The following is a 21817-nucleotide window of genomic DNA, read 5'->3' as shown; positions in this document are numbered from 1 at the left end:
CCCCTTGGACTCTTTCTGTGACAAAGTCGCGCATATTTTTTTTGAAAATTCAAGAAAGTTTGGAAGTAAAAACTATGTTTAATGCTCATTTAAACAGAAATTCATTTTGACTTTACTTTAGTTTCATTGCGTAAGTTAGACGAAGATACTTTATGAAAGGCCAATTCACAATAAGATTTTTAGTAACATCAGGGTTTGGCTAGCGTTAATTTAAGCCAATCAGGTTTCTCATTGAGTTTTCTGACTAGGTAATGCCACTCACAAAATACGAAAAATTCTGATTGGTTCAAATTAGCGCTAGCTAAATCTCGGTATTAGTAAAATCCCACTGTGAATGGGCCTTAAGGTTTACTGTGTACGTTTAGAAAATAAAACTACAAATGGAAAAAAATTTATTTTTGAAAAATAAAGTTCTTCGGATGGAAACAAAGAACGAAGTTGAAAACAAGCAAAAACTATTGCTTCACAGGTTAGGCAACATGTATCAACAAACAAAACTGCTTCAAATAAACTAACTTGGCTACTCCTATGTTAAACGTACTCTCTATAGCCTGGTTTTCATTGCGTCTACGATATTTGAACTGTTGTTTTTTGGGGTTTTGGGGGGGGGAAGGTACCTAGGTTAGGTTAGTTTAGGTTACGTATAAATATATGCTATGCTTTACCCCTCACCCCACCACCTAATGTGCAAATATATAGCCCAAATTTGTTTCCAAAGTATTATATATTCATCCTATTTTATTTTATTTAATTAGCATTAACCAAATTAGCAGTATATAAAAGAGTACGTTTAACATTGGAGTACCCTAACTTGTTACATTTTCCTATATTTATAGAGCTCTGAAAAACTAGCACTTTACTGAAAACTGAGCTTCATGGGCGCCCATAAGCTGGATTCCAGGGGGGGGGGGCAAACCTCGTCTAATTGACACTTTTAATGCTATATAATAGAAATCTCAGAACAAAAATATAAAAATAAGGCAGCATCATTCAGCCAGGGGGGGGGCGACAGCCCCCCCCCCCAATGGGCGCCCCTGCGGAGCTTCCTTGATTTTTTTTAGAGAATCTAAATTTAATATTAACAGTTTCCTATATCATGGCCGTTAAAAGACTATCGAGAGCCTTGTAAATTAGGCTTTTACTTTTTGAATCCTACTTAAGGACTTTCTACTCCTAAGGAAAACCCCTAGTTTTCGGAATTCTACATATCTATTATTCAAAATTGTGTGATATCTACGACGGGGAGTATCAAATTCGCTCCAAAGCCTGTTTCCCAGTTTTTGCGACAAGTTTAGGCCTACTATGTTCATTCCATAGTAAGTCAGATCAGTAATTGACCATATCATACTACCGTCAAACTGTATGGGCTCGTGGTTCATCTTTATCATTAATTTTGGAGGCTATTGGTTCCCGACATGCATGGAACGGCTAAGGATTTATAATATTTTAGTGGAAGTCACTGAAAATGCACAGGAGTATATAGTCTATAGTAAAAATGTCGTTTTTTATATTTTGTGGCTTTACCCTCTGCTCCGTTGTGTACGAAATGTATGCGTAACACTTAACGCTAAAGCGTACTCGCAAAGCTTTTCGACATCGTAACCAAAGGAAAAAACATTTTTGAATCTAGCACCAGACGCCGTAGCACCGTTAGGATTTCAGTAGGCTACAATTTTTTTTTAAATTTGTCCTTGCTGCTACAAAAAGAGTAAATAAATCTGACCTCATACTTATGCCAACTATGTACGTGGTTTTGCTTAAAATCCAACAAAGAAGCAATATTATCCGTATTTTGACATTTAGTCAGCGACATGGGACACCATAACACTAAAGAAAATCATATCACAAACCCAAAACTTCAATCAACCAACCCACAAAGAGGAAACAAGCGCTCGCTAAACTCCTGACTAAATAGCGGAAATTATAATTTCGACTAAACGGTGAGTCGTGAGAAATTTGGCTGACATAAAAACCTGCTTGTCCAAAAAGATTCTCTAGTCTCTTTCTCTCTAAGATAGAAACTTGATACAGTGAGCATTATTCTCTATTCAATAGAGCCCTGTCGAACAAACTCTCAAAACCCAAACCTCGGAGTACATTTTGTGATACTTAGAATGGCAAAAGGATCATCTTTCAGAATGCTATCCCCCTTTTCAAATATCTAATTCTATGGCTTTGCATTTATCATTCTGATTACAGATCAAGGACCAAACAATTTTTAGAGCTGACTAAAATATTACTACCATTTCTCCTTTATACTCGCACTTTCTAGATCATAAAGAGATGACAAAGTATTTGCTTTTAAAGTATTTACCCTCATTATTTGCAAAATGATGTCTGTACGCAATTTTTCTTGAAGTAATATATAAAAATACTTATAAGTGTCCTTTCTGAGCAAGTTTTTGAAAAGCTGATTGATTTGTTTCTCATTTCGTTAAAAAAAATTATATTTTAATCAAATGTCTAGTAGAATGTTTCTCACCCTCCTAAAATTACTTGGATATGTCAAGGATTATCATGAAGTGTAAGCAAAGAGTGATCCGCACCAATAGTAACCAACACTCGAAAATAAGGAACTGTGATAATAATCACAAATACCTATCAAAAATTACTAGCTAGAAGAAATTTGCCTATTTTAATAGAGGGGGGAACCCCTATTTCCCTCAGCTAAGGACTGTAGTCTTGATGGAAATCGCGCCATAGAATTCAAGAAGTTTGAGGGTTCTTTGGCGAAGGTCTTTGAGTCCTTACTTGCAAATATACAAAATGTCGTATTTATCCGAGAAAGATTGTTATTTCTTTCTCGTTTTCAAACAGTTCGTGGTAACGAACTGTAAGTAAGGAGCAGCGCGGCTCAATAGTAACTGAAGCTCTAAGAAACAGAGTCTTTATAACAATAGATACATCAAAAGAATTGAATTATGACGCTTGTTCAAAATATGTAAAATGCATCAAATTTAATGGCCCCATCCACAGTTACGAGCCTGAGAAAATTCGCCCAATTTTTGAAAAGGCGTGAAACACCCCCAAAACATCGTGATCTTAATAACTTTCACTCCATCAGATTCAGCACACAAGAGAACCCCGTTGTAGAGGTTTCAAGCTCCTATGTGCAAATATGTGGATTTTTGCCAGAAGAAAGATCATGGATGCGTTTTTTTTTTTTTTTTGTTTTTTTTTTTTAGTGGTGATCACATCGAACCAGTGGTCGTAGAGGATCAGGAAAGGACACATTTGATCGGAAATCAAAAGTTCTAGTCCCCTTTTTAAGTAACCAAAAATATTGGAGGGCAGCTGGCCCCCTCCCACGCTCATTTTTCCCCAAAGTCACCCAATCAAAATCTTGAGACAGCCATTTTGTTCAGCATAGTCTAGAAATCTAACAGCTATATCTTTTAGGAAGACTTAACCTCCCACATTCCCCGGGGGAAGGGCTGCAAGTTATGAACTTTGCCCATTGTTTACACACAATATTCGTTATTGGTAAGTATATAGACATTTTAAGGGGGGATTTTTCTAAGGGGTGGGGGAGGAGAGGGGGTGCATGGGAGGATCTTTCCATGCGGGAAGTGAATGGAGGGTTTCCATGGAGGGTAGCCGAATTTCCCAGCATTATTTAGAAACGATCAGAAATTAAATTAAAAAAAAAAACAAGTTTTTTCAACTGAAAGTAAGGAGGAACATTAAAACTTAAAACGAACAGAAATTATTAAGTACACGAGAGGGTTCTCCCCCTCATCAATTACTTGCTCTCTACGCTAAAGTTTTTTTTTTAAGCATTTTAAAAGAGCTATTTATTCTAATTAAATGGCCTTTGTGATTCAGGAGTCATTCTTAAAGAATTGGGACAAAATTCGAACTTTACACATATATAACTAATATAACTCCTATATATAACACATATAGCTCCTGGCTAAATTCAATAAAAACTCCTTTGGGAAAATATTGCAAAGATAAGACTTAGGGAACCCATAGATGTCGGGTCGGTCCTAAAACCCCATAGGCATAGCGAACACTCTGCTTGTTACCTCCCATGAATTGAACGCCCTCCATCAACAGAAGTCGCGTTAAGTCTATAACCTAAAATGGGAAACCTAAATACTGCGTCTCACTTTCTCACTTTTTTCCAAGTTTTTATTCAAATCCAACATCCCACTTTGCTAGATGTCCTGATCTAAACATTTTGACATCCCTCCCTATTCCAAGCAGAAGTAGTCTGGACATGAAAATTTGAAATGTGGAGCATCACCTCTTACTTCTCATCCAGTTTGTATTGCAATCCGATAACCCGTTCTGGTAGACGTTGTAATGATAAGAAATTAGAATCTTTTCTCCCCATATGTAGGTCCCAAGCCCTCCAAAGGGATAAACTAAAACGCTAGCTGGTACCTCTAATCAAGTTTGGCTGACTAACAACAAGCCTTTTGAATAGATATTTAAGAACTACTTTTCACACAAAAGTCAGACAGGGTCCAAACCCTGAAAAGACAAAGCTTAAATGTGAACTCTCACTTCGACCAAGTATTATTGCAAACCAACAATCTATTCCCATAAATATCAAAACTACAAGAACCTTGGCACAACCTCCTCTATTGCCCGCAGAGGTCAGATAGGGTCCAAACCCCAAAATCGTCAAAGGAATAGGCTAGCTTCAACCTCCCATCAAGTTAAACTGATGCTCGACTATATGCTCAGGTATATCTTGAGGAAAAGAATTCAAGAGGTAGGCCTATTACCCTCCAAACAGGTCAGATTGAATGTTGAGCCCCCCAAAAGCAACAAATTTGAACACTTATCTTACGTTTCAACAGCTTTAGTCGGAATTTGACAGCTGCTTCTGATAAATCTTCTAAGTACAAGAATTTACGAACCCTCCTCTTTTTTTCCTCCAAAGAGGTCAGGTCCAGTTCAGATCCGCAGAGTTGTAGCAAGGATGCCAGCTCTTACTTCTTATCAAGTTTGGTTGAGATCTGACAACTCTTTCTGTAAGACAACCTGATGACCGGAACTTAAGGATACGCTTCACCCCCACCCCAGAGACAAAGTTGGGTATTGATACACTAGCTCTTGCGTCCCAGTAAGTTTGATTGAGATGGGAAAATCTTTTCTGGTAGATGTCTTGATAACAAGAATTTAGGGACCCCCTTATCCAGGACGAGCTCAGGTTGTGGAGACGCCAAGCAGGCATATTTAGGACAGTAGCTCTTACTTCCCATCGACTTTGTGACCTAACAACCCTTTGTTGTAGTTATTATGACAACAAGAATCTAGGCAAACCCCCCCCCCCAAAAAAAAAAACAAAAATAAAACAACAACAACAACATTGGATTAGGTCAATCTCTAAAAGATATAACTAAGACACTAGTCCATACTCCCCACCAAACTATGTTCAGATCTGGCATTCCCTTCTGGTACATATCACGACGGAAAAAAATTAGTAATCCTTCTTCCCTACCCCTGGATAGATTACATTGCATCTGGAGACCCAAAAGCCGATCCACCAACCTTGGTTGAGACCCGACAAACCCTTTGGGTAGAGATAGTGATAGCAAAATCAGGAAAATTTCACCTTTCTTACCTCACATGCGAGTCGCATCGCAGCTGGACTTGTCTTAGTCTAGTTCTACGCCCAAGCTTTATATCTGTAGGAAATTTTAAAAAATATAAGCAAAATAGTATGATTTTGAGAGTGAATTGTTTTTCTGGAGACCTAGGAGAGATACGGAGTTTCGACCTATTTTCCATGCTATATACGAGTGCTACATTTCACTGTCTGAGAAATTGACTTGACACCATTTCCTGGAAATCTATACGAGATACAAAGCTTCGAATTCAAATACTCGATGATATAATTCCATGTTCTACGTTCTAAATGATTCGTGTATAACAAGGTCCCTAAAAATTTGAGAATTAGCGCTAAGAGAATTTCACTTTCTTTTTCGAAGTTTTGGAAATTAAAAGAATAACACTTTCAGAATTTCGGAAAGCACAGAAATAGCAGAATTTTCATGTTTAAACTGGAAAAACTGTTTCGGAGGTGAAGTAAACCCTTTCTTCCTGTTACCCCTTACAAAAACTTTGATAAAGGACCGTTTGTAATTGTAGGGCCTACAAAGGCCAAAGAGGCAAAATTTACAAAAATTGTTCGTAAATATAGCGAGGATTATAAAAATATGAGATTATGGAGGGAGTAGGCTCCCCTTGCATGTATAAGAGCCTGGCCTCCCTTCCTTGATTTTCACTGAAAGGTCATTATTGAAAGTACACGTAGTTCCATATTGCTCATCTGATTTGATCAAATAAACACGACGAAGCTATCAAATAATAATCATCAACATGGCATATTTACCTGTGACAATCAAATTGAAGATCTATGATTTGCTAAAACCCCAGGCAATGAATAATTATGACCCATAAAACTTGCGAAGATTTAATCTAACCTTTAAACTCTGTGTTCCCTCCAAACACACCTTAGTGAACTCTTTAAAAGATATTTTTGAATTATGCTGACATTTGAGATTTAAAAATAGCCAATTATCGTGCGAATGTGATTTCAAAAAAAAAAAAACTGTCGAATAAGTTCCCACTTGTAAAAATTCGATTAGTACTATTCAGCCAATCTAGGGCAATATCTAAGAATGCGGGACGTCTTAACCATTTTTATTTGGAGGTTTCTTACATTCCTTTTTTGTAATAATTAAATTTTTTTTTTAAATTTCCACAAAACAAGTTTTTCAAAGAAAAGTAAAGAGCTCCATTAAGCTAAGAATGAACAAAAATAAGGTCAAATAATCTTCCAAGCGTGATACTACCACAAATCGCTATCAATAAATAAATGAAACTGAAAACGAACAGGAATTACAATAAATAGCGGAGTCAAACTCAAAACGAGCAAAAATTAACATGAATAGGGCTCATAACTCCCATGCCTTCTCAAGACCAGAGCACACTTTGCGCTTTACTGAAAAAAAAAACAACAACAAACAAATGACCGTCGATTGTCAGTTTAATTGACATATACTGACATTTCTTCCTTAAGGCTTTGAGAATTTTTTATTTATGAACGTAAGAAAGGTGAAAAAATTTCAAACGTATTTTGTTTTCAGTAAAAAATAAAGGAACTTCTGATTGCCTATCCAATGAGCTCCCTCCGAAGTCTATACGATCACCCCTTCTATATATACCTTATAGGCCCCCAGGACACAACTTACAACCCTTGCTCTGAGGCCTCTGGGGGGTTCATCCTCAAAGACATCCTCAACCCTTTGAGACATCCTCAAATGGTTCATCCTCCGGACCTTTCATTTACGTTGAATAAAATGGCTATTTCAAATGTTTGATTAGACGTGTTTGGGTAAATGGTGGGGGTGGGAGGGGGTTAGTTGCCCTCCAATCACTTTTGACTATTAAAAAGGGCACTAGCCCTTTCATTTCCAATCAAATGAGCTCTTTTCGAAGTTTATAGAACAAAAATGACCATCTCAAAATTTTTATCAGATGCATTTCGGGAAAATACAAAGGTGTGAGTGGGGGGGGGGGGTATCCACCCTCCAATCACTCTGAATCTTAAAAATGGCACTAGAACTTTTGATTACCAAACCAATGAACCCCCTTCAAAGTTTATACAATCACCTTTTCTACACATACCTTATATGTCCCCAGGGCATAACTTACAACCCTTGCCCTGAGGGCTCTAGGGGGGTTGTCATCCTAAAAGACATAATTTCCGGACTTTTCAATCATGTTGAAAAAAAAAATGGCTATCTCAAAATGTTGATTGAATGTGTTTGGGGAAATAGTGGGCGTGGGAGGGGGGTTAGGTACCCTCCACAAACTTTTGACTATTAAAAAGGGCACTAGCCTTTTCAATTTCCAATCGAATGAGCTCTTTTCGAAGTTTTTAAGACAAAAATGGCCATCTCAAAATTTCTGTCCGATGTATTTCGGGAAAATATGAGGTGTGGGGGGATATCCAGCCCCCGAACACTCTGAATCTATATTACCGTGGGCACTAGAAAAAAAGGGCACTAGAACTTCTGATTACCAATCCAATGAGCCCCCTCCGAAGTTTATACGATCACCCTTTCCATATATACCTTATATGCCCCAAGGGCATAACTTACAACCCTTGCCCTGAGGGCTGCAGTTGGGTTGTCATCCTCAAAGACACAATTTCCGGACCTTTACAGCTTGAACAAAATGGCTATCTTAAAATTTTGACTGTATATGTTTTGGGAAATGGTGGGAGGGGGGTTAGTTACCCTCCAATCACTTTCTGACTATTAAAAAGGGCATCAGCCCTTTTCATTTCCAATCGAATGAGCTCTTTTCGAAGTTCCTACGACAATAAATGCCCATCTCAAAATCTCTATCAGATTCATTTCGGGTAAATACGAGGTGTGTGTGTGTGGGGAGGGGGTATCCACCTTCCGATCCCTCTGAATCTCAAAAAGGGCACTAAAACTTCTGATTAGCAATCCAATCCGAAGTTTATACGATCACCCTTTCTATATAAAGTTTACATACTCCCAGGGCATAACTTACAACCCTTGCCCGGAGGGCTGTGGGGGGGGGGTCGCCATCCTCAAATACACAATTTCAGGACCTTTCAAATCCGTTGAACAGAATGGCTATCTCAAAATTTTGATTGGCTGTGTTTAGGGACATGGTGGGCTTGGGAAAAAAAAAAAAAAGTATTTACGAGTTTGACCAATATCATACGCATTGTATCGTGGGCGTTGTTAGTTGCCCTCTGATCTCTTTTGACTATTAAAAAGGGCACTAGCCCCTTCAATTTCCAATCGAATGAGCTCTTTTCGAAGTTTCTACGACAACTCCTTTGATACGAAGTGCCCAGGTATTAAAAAATAAATACATAAATAAAAAGAAATACACTGTACCCACATCGCTCCTTTGTGCTGCCTATGATATTGGTCATACTCGTAAATACTTCTTTTTTTTGTTCCTTTATTTTCTCGTCTCTCTTCCATAGACCCTGGAGTTAAAAAACATGCAAATTAAACTCGCCAGACTTACGATTCCAAACTATATTAAAATGTTTTATACAACATAATTTTTAAAATGAAAATTTTCAAGGATTTCATTTTGCATCTTCAGTCATTCTTTTGAGTTTCAGACTTAAAATTTAGAAAAAACAATTTCGAGATGAGAATTCCTACAGCTAAATGACAAAGTGAATCGCTTGCTTTTGATAATAGTGGGAAATATAACTCCCACTAAACAGGAAGTTTATCTGCATTGAAACCATAAATTTTAAGACCACTACAGCTACTGCAACAATATCAAGGCTAATACATGAATTAAATTTTAGTTCGTGAGTTGACTAACCAATACCAATTTACAGCTATATTCAAATTTTGGCTGCTATGTCCTTCGCATTACGAAATAACAATGATTCCTTCATAAAGATCGATAAAAATATTTCCCCTGACCAAGGGTTGCCGCATACTATATATATAATATATACTGAATAATACCAACTTAAAATCAGGTGACACTGTGATCGGCAAAACTCAAACATTTCTCTTATGAGCCCTGACTGATAAATACTACCTTTTATTTTAAGCTAATATTCGTTTGTATAGAAGCTATATATTTCTTTTATTCAAAATTTCCACTTATAAATCATCACCCTACTCCCTCGGCTGTTGAATGGATAAAATGTTGGTTTTTGGCTGTTTTTACTTGGCGTTGAACAATAATGTAAGGGTACACCCTCAGTCAGTGCGTATTTGTCATAATGTCACTATAAATAAAGGAAACAATTCTTTTCCTTATTGAAGTCCTTTTACAATACATTTTTTTTTACTGCTTTTACATTTACTTGTTTCTGATGTTTTTTTTTCAACTTTTTTGCAAATCTGTACAATCAGTTTTTAATAATGACAAGACCCTTTAATCAATTGCAAATGGCTGCATATACCCCCCCCAAAAAAAACCGCAGTCGATGTGGGGAAGCCATCTGCGGCCAAGTCGCCACCCGAAAAATTGATTCCAATGAAGGTTTAACCCTGACCCAGAGCAGACCAATCTAGAGACGACTAACAGCACTGGCGTCCAATTTCCTCTACGTTGGCACTGCCAAGTTAGAGCTTTAAATCAAGTAAGCAAGTCAGAATATACTGGGTCATTCGATATTATGGCCGTAGGACCCTTTACTAAGCAGATAGCTACTTAGCAGACATTTTTAAGCCGTACTACTTTTCTGTCAGGCAGTTCTCAATTCCTTCGACAAGGCTATAGTCTCGATTCTTGTCAATTCATAAAGCCTGCTTTTTCTTTCATTTTGATGCATTACTTTGTAAGGATTTTTTCCTCATCTTTTATTTATGGCAATCAACAGCTTCAAAGCACAGAAGCACAGTTTTTACTTGAATGAGCAAAGAGCAGTTAACAGTTTTTACCTGCGAAAAATATTCATACGCTGATGACGTCCTTCTGCTCAGTAGATCCAAAGCAGACTTACAAGAGAACCTGAATCGACTCTTAAGTGATTTTCAATTTATTGGGCTTTCTTCCAATATTGATAAGTGCGAATTTTTGTCCTTTAATGCATCGCAAAGTGATTCTGTCACCCTCGGAAATCATGTTGTCCCTACAGTATCGGAGATGAGATATCTTGGTATAACGATTGCGGAAACAATTATTAAAACTAGACAAGCAGTTGTTAAGCAAACAACTAAAGCCATTAAATGTGCTTATGCGTCTGTAGTGCCGAATCGCGGACGCTACTTCAGGAAATCTCTTGCCTCGATTTATTGTTCAGTCTGCTCACCACACATAACCTACCTTGCCGGTGCATCTCAAATGCTGTCAGTGTACATACCCAAGCGTTATAGGAATTCCCGCCTTGAAAAATATGGTCTTAAGGAGCCATCCAAACAATGGTCTAGCATTCAAAATAATTCAGTGCTAAAATTTAATTTAGATATACGACGTTTCTCACCTGCATTTACTTGAGTGCCGTGAATTACAATGAGTGTTGTATCTTTATCTTTTTGAAGCTGGTTTATTTTTCTTTTTTTTTCTTTTTGTAGAGCTCCACTAGAATCTATTTTTGTAGATGGTGGGTGAATAAATTTTATTATTATTATTATTCTTTAAAAGTGCACCAAATCATAATCAAGGGCTGTTATGACAGTTAAAATCAACATTATAAAACGCTATTACTAGTAAAAAGAAAGAAATAACCCGGTAAACAACAGCGTCCTTTAACGGTAGCCATGCATGAACACTAAAAGACTTGAATTTTACGAATTCCAAATATCCTTTCTCAATGACAATCACACACACAAAAATTAAAACAAAACGAATCCAAACTAATCTACAATTATTAGAACATTTTAATATTATCGTCTTTCTAATATCATGGATAACCCCTTCCAGAAAATCTCTACAGTTCCTTTAGAACTGAAAATCAACTTTACATATCTTACCCCTAACCCTCTAAATGTGCTGAGATTCCTAAAATTGATAGTGCTTTCCTTTTTGCAGTAGAAAACATTAACCCACTTTTGATTTTAATAATTAGAACTTGCATCTCTAGAGAGAATAAGCGAAAAAAGAAAAAAAAACTCACCAAATCATCGTCGTCTTTAACATCAGTTGTCGGAGTGATGTTGTACGAAGCACAATCAGCAAAAGCTTCAGTCCCTTCTACAGCTAGGTATTCTTTCGAGAACTGATGAGGCATGTCTTCTTCAAGAAGACAGCGCGTGACTCCCGCTACCCAATGCCACGTAAAACTGTCTGCCAATTTGTCAAGCCTGTTGTCTGAGCCAGAAGTTTCACGTGGAAAAAGTGCTCTTGCTGCTTTTTGATCGGGCTTTTCCCTCAAGTCTTCTAAACTCCGAGCTTTTGAGCGCTCGGATGGTGTTCGACTAGGTGTTCTTGCTTTATTTTGTTCCATAGGCTTACTTAATTTATGTTCTAAAGCAAATGACCGATAAACCTGAGGACTTAGTTTGTCATCAACACTAACATTATTTGAGCTCACTTTATTGATTGCATGTTGAAATTCTTCTGGTTCCACTCTCCGCACCTCCTTTAGTCCCTGTATTCCGATCATACGATTCAACGAGCTTCTCAGCTTGGCTGCATGCTCAATTTCCCCAGGACTTTGAACATCTTTGTCACCCATCACTCGTACAGCAAGTTTGTCCATACTACTTGGTCCTGGCCTATTTTCAGTGGGCGCCAGAGGTTTATCTTCCCTAGACGGAGTATGCGGAATTTGCTGTGGAGGAAATACTAGAGGAGGGGGATCTTGATTAGCTACATAGACTAACGGATTAGGCTGACCAAGAGGTATCATAGGAGGAACGGCCCAGGGTCCTTCGTGACTACTATCCCGAAAACCAATTCCAGAGTCACTGTTACTACTAGTAGTGCTTAAACCACTTCCACCCCTTTGACTCGGAGGAGGTGAGACACTTACACCCCCTTCTCTATTTTCTTGCTCATTCAACGGGCCTAACGGCCCAAAATAAACTGATCCAGGGTCAGTACGGCATAAACTCACTAAAGCTCCAAGAATGGGTTCAGCTGATGTTGGGAACTCAACACAACCTCCCAAAAGAGGAGTACACACCAGTCTAAAATTTCGAGCACGTCCAGCATGGGCTGAGTGAGGACTTAATCGAGCATCAACCATAAATACATGACAAGAAGAAGGACCAGTAATAATTTCTCCTTTTAACCGTGGCTGATCATCAGGTGCTCGTGTAACTAAACCAAAGAATCGTGCATCATCAGCATATACTCCACAGAAAGTAATTCTATTTGAAGGAAATGATGCTAGTTTTAGTCCTGCTGGTCCTGTTAACAGCACTTTTTTATCTGTTACTCCAAGAAGCACTAGAGTATGAACCTTTTTTTCAATTCTAAGACGTCGGACACAGCTACGAATGGCTTGCAGCCGAGAAGCAATTCCTCTCCCAGGTGATTCAGGCATTTCAATTGTCCCAAGATATCCAACAACAGCTCTGAGAATCATCACCTCATTTTCCCTTTCTGAACCATCACTATCACTGTCCTGGTCTAAGATATGTCTTTTTTGGCCAATTGGCAGAGATTGCGGACCTTCAGATCTTCTAAAAAGAGGTAAACAAGAAACAGGCAAAGAGTATTGGTCATCATCAAAAATAGGCTCACTATATTGAGAATCTTTGAATTTTCGGGGAGATTGCCTTAACTGCCGTAATGGATGTGGAGCAGGAGGGATTGGTGGTCGAGGACGAGGCTCGGGAGGAATAAACATATTTCGAACGGCCTCTTGATTGGTTAATACCCTGTATGTTATATTTGGGCGTTTGCCTTCCCATTCTTCTTCCTTGTAAAAATCGTCAGGAGAACGGTCTTGCCTTGGTATACGGGGCACAGATTTTCGAGGCCGATGAGGATACTTAGTTCTCAGTTTTGTCACAAGATCCACATTTTCTTCTGTATCTGAGCTGTCTGAATCCGGCGGCTCCGTAATAGAAAGGCGCAAAGGACACTTCGACGCTCCTGGAATTATAGAGAGCAATTTAGACAAATTTTTAACAATTTTTTGATGTTTGCTTATTTTCAGTTAAAAAAAAGGAAAGGTTAGATATGCAATTTACAAAAGGATATTTTTTAAGTGACTTACACGAAGAGACTTAGATCGTGGCCCCGTAAGAACTACTTAATAATTCGGCCCCGTGCTTTAGCACCTTCACTTAAAAATAGTTTAAGCAGCATTTTGCCAACTCCAAGGTGTATTTTAGTACCATATAATGCCCAGAAGATTTTTTTTTCCAAAGCTTTACTGATACAGAGGACATTCGTTGACATAGATCAATATTTTCACGCAGACGGTAAAAACAGTTGTGGTTGGATCTATTTGAGTCCCCTCCCCACATCGAATAGCAATTCAAATAAAGATACTCATCGATAAGATAGCCTGTAATAATAATCGAGAAATTCGTACAATACACAAAATCAACAAATTTGTGCATATTTTTTTTTATTTTGTAGCACTTCGAAAAGAGATTCTTCCCGTTATGAAGTCTGAAAGGAAAAAGCTTTCTAATCCTGTTACCTTTAAAAAACGATTAAAATTTGATAAAAGAAACAATAATATATCTTTGTATATAAGGTAAAGCAGCCATCAACACTTTCTAGCAAAAACAAATCTTTAATAATTCTTATGGCTTTACGTTTTGGTTCTTGAAGGAGAGATGGATATAGTGCGTCAACAAAGATTATTTCATATTTTCTTATATACGATTATTTCATACTATTCTTCTATATTAGCTTCTGTTTTCATTAAGTAACAGTTTTAGCAATGAAGTAACAGTTTTGCCAATTAATTAATTATCCTACGGTGCTTACCGGGTTCTAAAATTAGTTAAAATTGGCGATTTTTTTTACATACTTTGAACAACTTGACGAAAATAATCAAGCACAAAATTACAGTTCGCGCTGATTTAGACATTGATCATAGGCCGCTTCCCCGAGTAATCAATGTTAATCCCCAAAAATTTGAAAGATAAAGAGCAATTATGAAGTTTGGAGAATGAAATATTTTAGAATGTTTGTCTAATACTATAATACATAATTTACAAAGTTTACAAAATAAATGAAACAAAACTATGCTTTTTTCTAGAGCACGATTTTTATATTAAATTTCAAATGAACCATCCATCTCCCACACTTATGAGGCTAATATGCGCCTTAAGTTGTCTGTAGGAGAACCCGGGTACTTCAGGGCATATCTTCAGCCTACTTCAGCCTTCTATAGAATGTAGCACCAGAAAAAAGAACGAATTAATGTACCATAAAAGGCATCAACTCGTTGACTTTACTTATGTTCTTCTTAGAACTCTGGTATTGAATTTTTTTGTAGAACTTCTGAGATCGAGATTTTTTCCATTAGACCTTCAATAAATAAACTCACAAGTTTCAACACGGACTTCAATTTCCTAAGTACTTCCGCAAGGACTACCAATAAATTCGTGGCATTGATAAGATTTATCACAGGACTTCTCTAGTTAGTTTTAAATCATTCGTAAGGGTAATTTTTTTTCCCTTGGCAGTGCGGCCAATTATAAATCTTTTTCCTTCATCTTACGCTCTAAAACAGACACAGTATATTTCAAAAATTTCCCTTTTCCTTCCTACTTTTATGCGTTTATATACATACATTAAATGAGTTCGAGTGCCAGAGCCCCCAAACCATGGCAAAGAACATGCTCGTTCAAAATCTATAACTTCATAAAAATGAGTGCCATTGAAAATGAATATTTCCAACAGCTGATGAAGAGGAAAGAAATTAACTCAAAACTGAGTTCTATTACATTGTTCAGCAAGGTTCCCATACCTTGAACGTTCTATAGTGGACTGCCACTCATGTGCGGCAGTGGTCTCCACATGACGAGCGTTTCGCAAACCAAGACCTAGTAAATACAGCTCCTTGGCCAAGTATTATAATTAGTAATTATTGATGAACTCAGCTCCAATTTTATTGAGCTTAATGAGTATTTTAATGGTGAATTCAATATGTAGTAAAAATGCTTCTGTCATTCAAATCTTTTCAATAGTATTTTTTTTTTTAATTCAATGTACCAAACTTCCATAAATCGTACTTCACAAACTTATCACAAGAGATTTTAAGCTTCTAAAATACTATAGGATTATATGCTTTAGCGAAGGTCCTATCCTTGAATGGTATACCAGATAAATACATTAAAATGATTAGTGCAATGTACGAGAATATTGCTCCGGTTAAGGAAGGAAATGAGGTTAGTTCATGGTTTCGTCTTAAACCCGGAGTTAAGCAGGGTTGCGTCCTATCCCCATTTATATATATAATTTTGATTGACTTTGTCCTAAGGAACACAGGATCCTTCCCAACATGCTGCTATTGGACTGCACGGACGTCGCACTCAATGTCCTAATGGCAAGCGACTGCTTCAGCTCGCAATGCATAATAACATATCCATCATAAATACATTCTTCCAGCCCAACAATGTCCCCACTTTTACATTGAAATCCAGAGACAGCCATACACTTGCTCAGATCAATTACATATTGATCCGCCAGAGATGGAGATCGGCGGTAATCAACTGTCGATCGTTCAGAGGAGCCGACACCGGATCAAAGAACGGCTCAGACCATTTCCTTCTTGCTGCAGCATTAAAGCTGATCGAACCTTAAAAAAGCCAGACTACCCCCTAGATATGACAATGAGAAACTCAAAATCTCAAAGTCAGAGCTGATTTTGACATGTAGTTGAGGAGCCACTTTCTAGCCCAGCAACAAACACAAAGAGAAAATGAGAGTCCAGAAGAGGAGGTCGGAGAGAGGACATGGTCGAAGATCAAGCATATTACGCAAGATGTCGCTGCTCAAATCCTTGAAAAGAAAACAAAAGGCACTAAAAAGTGGTGCACCAACGAAGCACTCCCTGTCCTGCATGAGAAGAAAAATGTGTCGAACAAAACGTTATTCAGAAAGCTCCGCAAGAAAGCTCATAAGCTGGCAAAAAGAGATGAAGATGCCTACTGATCAAAGCTGGCCACAGACTTAGAAGAGGCTGCAGCTAGAAATGAGACTCATAAACAATATAGGATCTTCAGAGAGCTGAACTTGAAAAAGAAAAGGAATACCACCACAAAAAAAAATGTGAAAAGATCAGATGGGACTATCATCACAGGGCGACTAGAAAGAATGAACCGATTGAAAGAACATTTCGAGGATCTGTTATATAAGAGAGGCCAAGGTACACAAACTTCCTCATTCCACTCCAGCCAAAACAAGCAAGCAGCAGCCTAATCACTCGTGGAGCAGTATTCTTGCAATGTATCTCCAACTTCGATGGAAGAAGTCAGAAACACCGTGAAGTCTTTCAAAAATATAAAGCCCCGGGTGAGGACTCCCTACCGGCAGAAATACACAAAGCAAGTCCGGCGCTCATTGAAGCCCTAACAAACCTACTTAGTAAAGTCTGGGACGCTGAATATGTTCCCCAGGACTGGCGTAACGCAACTATTATCCCTATATTCAAGAAAGGAGATGAAGGAAACTGTAAAAACTACCAGGGAGTCTCACTAATAGACATAGCTGGGAAGATTTTTGCAATAGTTTTAGTGAACCGCTTTAGAAAAGAGCGAGAGCAACAGACAAGGAAGAACCAGGTAGGCTTCAGTCCTGGAATGGGTGTGTAGACCATATCTTTACCCTGTGACTTCATCTTTACCAACTTTTCATTCACGGATTGAAAACCTACGCAGTCTTTTTTGACTTCATCACTGCATTTGACTCGATATTACGACCCTTACTATGGCAAATAATGCTCGAAGACGGTGCTCGGACGAAAACAGTCGACCTGCTAAGAGTATACTATGAGAATACCCTGAGTAACGTAGGAATATATGGTGAGCTAATGGAACTATTTGAAATAGCATATGGCGTCCGTCAAGGATGTCCGGCCCCTCAGTAGCTCCTCAACATATAACTAATTCTTTTCAACTATATTATAGATTGGATTATGAAAAACGCATTGAAAGAAGATGATGATGTCGCCTTTTCAGCACAAGAAAGAATTGCTGACATTGAATCTGCAGACGATGGTACTCTGCTCGCAGACTCCGCTCAGAAAGCACAAAATATGATAGAAAGAGTAGCGAATACGGCTAGTGAGGCAGGACTCGCGATCAGTATCCCCAAAACAAAGTATCTTTCAACCAAAGTGGTTGAAATATATACCTCAGTAGCTCCTCAATATATACCTGTTGCTATTGAGATTCTAGTGAGATTCGAGGCTACTAGTGAGATTCGAGGCAGGGTTAGCAAAGCTTGGCCCGTCTTTGGCCAGCTCCGCAAACCCCTTTGGACTAGAAGGGAAATCAACCTTGCGACGAAGCTTAAGATCCACTCAGCATGTGCGTTCAATTTTGTCATATGGATGTGAGACCTGGCCCCTCAAGGTGGAGGAAGAGCGTCAACTTGACACTTTTGACCGAAAATGTCTACGGGCCCTTAGCAACATACGGCTGGCGCAAAGAATCAGCAACCAACGGCTGATGAAAGTATGCGAACAAAAGCGTGACGTTTCCACCATGACCAAGAAAATACGCCTCAAGTGACTAGGTCACGTAATGAGGCGTCCGGAAGAGACCCTGACACGCCAGGCACTACTAGCAGCCCCCGCTTCCTCATGGAAGAAAAAACCAGGTGGCCAGATCAAATCTTGGCAAAATGTCGCTAGAAAGAATGTCGAACCGCTATGGGATCCCGAAAGCATGGTAACAAGTGAGACAAGGCGTGGCTGGAGTTTATTCGACCACTCATAGAAGACAGAACCCAATGGAAGCATTGCGTACAGCCGCTTCTTAATGCCAAGTTGGGCTGAATAGCGAGTGTCTCGTGTTAGGTAAGTAAGTATTATTAGTGAAGATGATAAGGTGCGGTGAAGATGTTAAAAGTAGAATAGCCAAGGCCCTGGGTGTTTTTTTAATAACTGAAAAAAGTTTGGAAGAATAGGAAGGTATGTCTGCGAACCAAGATTAGAGTATTCGAAGCTATAATGATCAAGTATGGTTCTGAAGCATGAGCGCTCCGAAAAAGAGAGGAGGATTTGCTAGATGTTTTCCAGAGAAATTGCCACCAATATTACAAACCAAAACCGATAGTTTTGGGTACCGACTGACTGACCGTGTCCCAAACATTAAGCTGCACGGAAAAAGTGGTTCAATCCCGCTTCCTAGGGCTATAATGAGAGAAAGGTTGAGATGGCTAGGCCATGTTCTGCATATGAAGGGCGACAGATTGCCAAAGATCGTACTTGTCAGTCAACCGTCAAGGGCCAAACGAGAAGCAGGCCGTCTCCAAATGAGATAGGAGAATGTCGTAAAGACAGATTTAGGGGAAATAGGAACTTCTTGGGAGGGTGAAAAGAGGGAGGCTCTGAGTAGATTGGGATGGAGGAGGAGGAGCGTGCGTAGCTGTGCTGCAGAGAGCTTTAGTAGTAGCAGTAGTCAGTGCCATATATTTTTAGCTTATTTTTTTGCTGATTTTTCCACCCACGTTTCTTCTTTTTTTTATATTGGCACCCGCAACTACCAAAAACTGCATAACTGTATGTATATATAGAGGTCTTTTTTGGTTATTAATTAAAAAAGAAACATTTCGATAGAAAATTTTTTCAATGAAAATTAAAAATTATTCTAAACTGTTGCCTCCGAAATACAAATACCTTTTTAAGTCTAAGATCAAAGCAACCGACAATTACTATTGAAGAATGAGTAATAACCAATATGAATAGAAATTAAATGAATAATCACATCAGAACACATACAACAAGTAATAAAAAATGAATAAATAGATCCTAAAGCGAGTAATGCTTAGATTGAATATGAAAATCAAGCTTAAAACGAAAAAAAATATTTTGCTATTAAAGTATAAATGAAACTTAAAACGAGCAGAAATTAAATAACAATCAATACGAACAAACATACAATATATATTAATGTAAATGAATAAATAAATCTTAAAACGAGTGAAACTTAAATTGAATATGCAAAGCAAGTTTGAATCGAATAAAAATAACTACAAACAAGAGTTTGGGTATCGCCTCACTGCAGAAGCCTAAAACCTACTGCGTCATTGGCACTTTACTAAAAACGAATTATATTACAAATATTTTTTTTTGTAGTTAATATTGAAAATAAAAATTAAAATTACAGTAAAATTTTGAACTGATGAGATTTTAGCAATTAATATCATTATGCATCAAATATTCAGTTTAATTTATTAGTTTTTTTCAAGATTAGTCAAGACAAATATAGTTTCACTACAAACAAAATTTGGATACTGCCCCCTTCTTTAACTGTAAAAACCTAAAGCCTTCTGCGTCATTGGTGCTTCACTGAAAACGAATTACTCGTATATTACAAATTTATATTTTTCCATTTCTTACAGCATTGAAAAAGAAAATAAAATTACAGAGAAAAAAAAATCTTGAACTGATCGATCTTTCAACAAATAATATCATTATATATCTAATATTCAATTTAATTTTGTTTATACTTTCCAAGACTGTTCAAGACTCATATAGTTTTGCCATTTTTTTTAACTCTGCCATTTTTACTAACTAATCGTGTTGGTTTGTTATATTCTATGGCTTCTAGGCATTTCTATTTGAGCGGAAAACTGCACCTCAAACTTTGTGGAACATGCATTTTCTTGCATGAAACACCAAAATATAATAAAATGTCAAGTTTCGGAGTGTTCCACCACTCGCAAGCAAGTACCATTGGTATTTTTGAATCCGCATGGTCAATTTAGGGGGTGGAGGGTAGGCTAATTCTCGTAGCAGCACCATTCCGACGTGGTATGATTCACACTTTCAACACCTGGCGTCTGGACTATCATATAATCTACCAAGCATACAACTACCCCAAATCAGTATCAATAAATAAATGAAAACCAAAACGAACAAATATTAAAATAAATATTAGAGTCAAACTCAAAACGAGCATAAATTAATATGAGTAGGGTTCAAAACCCCTATGCTTTCTCAAAGCCAGAATATAATTTGTACTTTACTGAAAACAATTCTTTCATTAATTAAGATTTTAGGGAATAAATATGAGCACATGTATATTAAATTGACAATGCACAGTTTTTTTCAGTAAACTGATTTGAATTTTTTTTTCAGTAAAGTAAAAATTATATTCTGGCTTTAAGAAAGCAGTTTTAAGTTTCTACGACACCGTCTTCTATAAAAACCTTATATGCCCCTAGGGCATAACTTAAAACCCTTGCCTTGAGGGTTGTGGGGGATTGTCCTCCTCAAGAATATATTTTCTATCTGGAAATCAACTATGCTGAACGAAATAGCTATCACAAAATTTTGATTGGATGTGTTTGGGGGAATGATGGGAATGGGGGGGGGGCTAGTTGCCCTCCAATCACTTTCGACTTGTAAACAGGGCACTGGCCCTTTGAATTTCCAATCGAATGAACCTGTTTTTAAGTTTCTACGACACCACTTTCTCTAAAAACCTTATTTGCCCCCAGGGCATATCTTAAAACCCTTGCCCTGAAGGGTTTGGGGGAGTGTTCCCCTCAAAAACATATTTTCTATCTGGAAACCAGCTACGCTGAACAAAATGGCTATCTCAAAATTTTGATTGGATGTGTTTGGGGAAATGCTGGGCGTGGGGGGGGGGGGCTAGTTGCACTCCAACCCCTTTCGACTATTAAAAAGGCCATTATCCCTTTTAATTTCCAATCGAATGAGCATTTTTTGAAGTTTCTACGACAACGCCTTCTATAAAAACCTTAGTATGCCCCCAGGGCATAACTTAAAACCCTTGCCCTGGGGGTTGTGGGGGAGTGTCCTCCTCAAGAAAATATTTTAAATCTGGAAAGCAACTACGCTGAACAAAATGGCTATCTCAAAATTTTGATTGGATGTGTTTGGGGAAATGATGGGCGTAGGGGGGGGGGAAGCTAGTGACACTCCAATCACTTTCGACTATTAAAAAGGGCACTAGCCCTTTAATTTCCAATCGAATGAGCCGGTTTTGAAGTTTCTACGACAACGCCGTCTATAATAACCTGATATGCCCCCAGGGCATAACTTAAACCCTTGCCCTGAGGGTTGTGGGGGAGTGTCCTCCTCAAAAATATATTTTCTATATGGGAATCAACTACGCTGAACAAAATGGCTATCTCAAAATTTTGATTGGATGTGTTTGGGGGAATGATGGGCGTGGGGGGGCTAATAGCCCTCCAATCACTTTTGGCAATTAAAAGGCACTAGCCC

General features: G+C 38.0%; 1 protein-coding gene across 4 annotated transcripts in view; it reads right to left on the bottom strand.

Annotated features, from left to right (window-relative positions):
- Positions 1-21817, bottom strand: part of loco (regulator of G protein signaling family member locomotion defects) — a 176909-nt gene that overhangs the window by 108254 nt on the left and 46838 nt on the right. For all 4 annotated transcript variants that reach the window (XM_089093541.1, XM_089093539.1, XM_089093540.1 and 1 more), the window contains one exon: positions 11600-13527. In XM_089093541.1, coding sequence (XP_088949667.1) covers positions 11600-13527 — 1928 coding nt within the window. The remainder of the gene's footprint in view (positions 1-11599; positions 13528-21817) is intronic.

Source organism: Artemia sp. Qi Xiang Cuo, chromosome 8, assembly GCF_049724085.1.
Source record: "Artemia sp. Qi Xiang Cuo chromosome 8, ASM4972408v1, whole genome shotgun sequence".
Lineage (NCBI taxonomy): Eukaryota > Metazoa > Arthropoda > Branchiopoda > Anostraca > Artemiidae > Artemia > Artemia sp. Qi Xiang Cuo.
The sequence above is the reverse complement of the archived record's forward strand: the minus strand, read 5'-3'. Positions and strand labels throughout refer to the sequence as shown.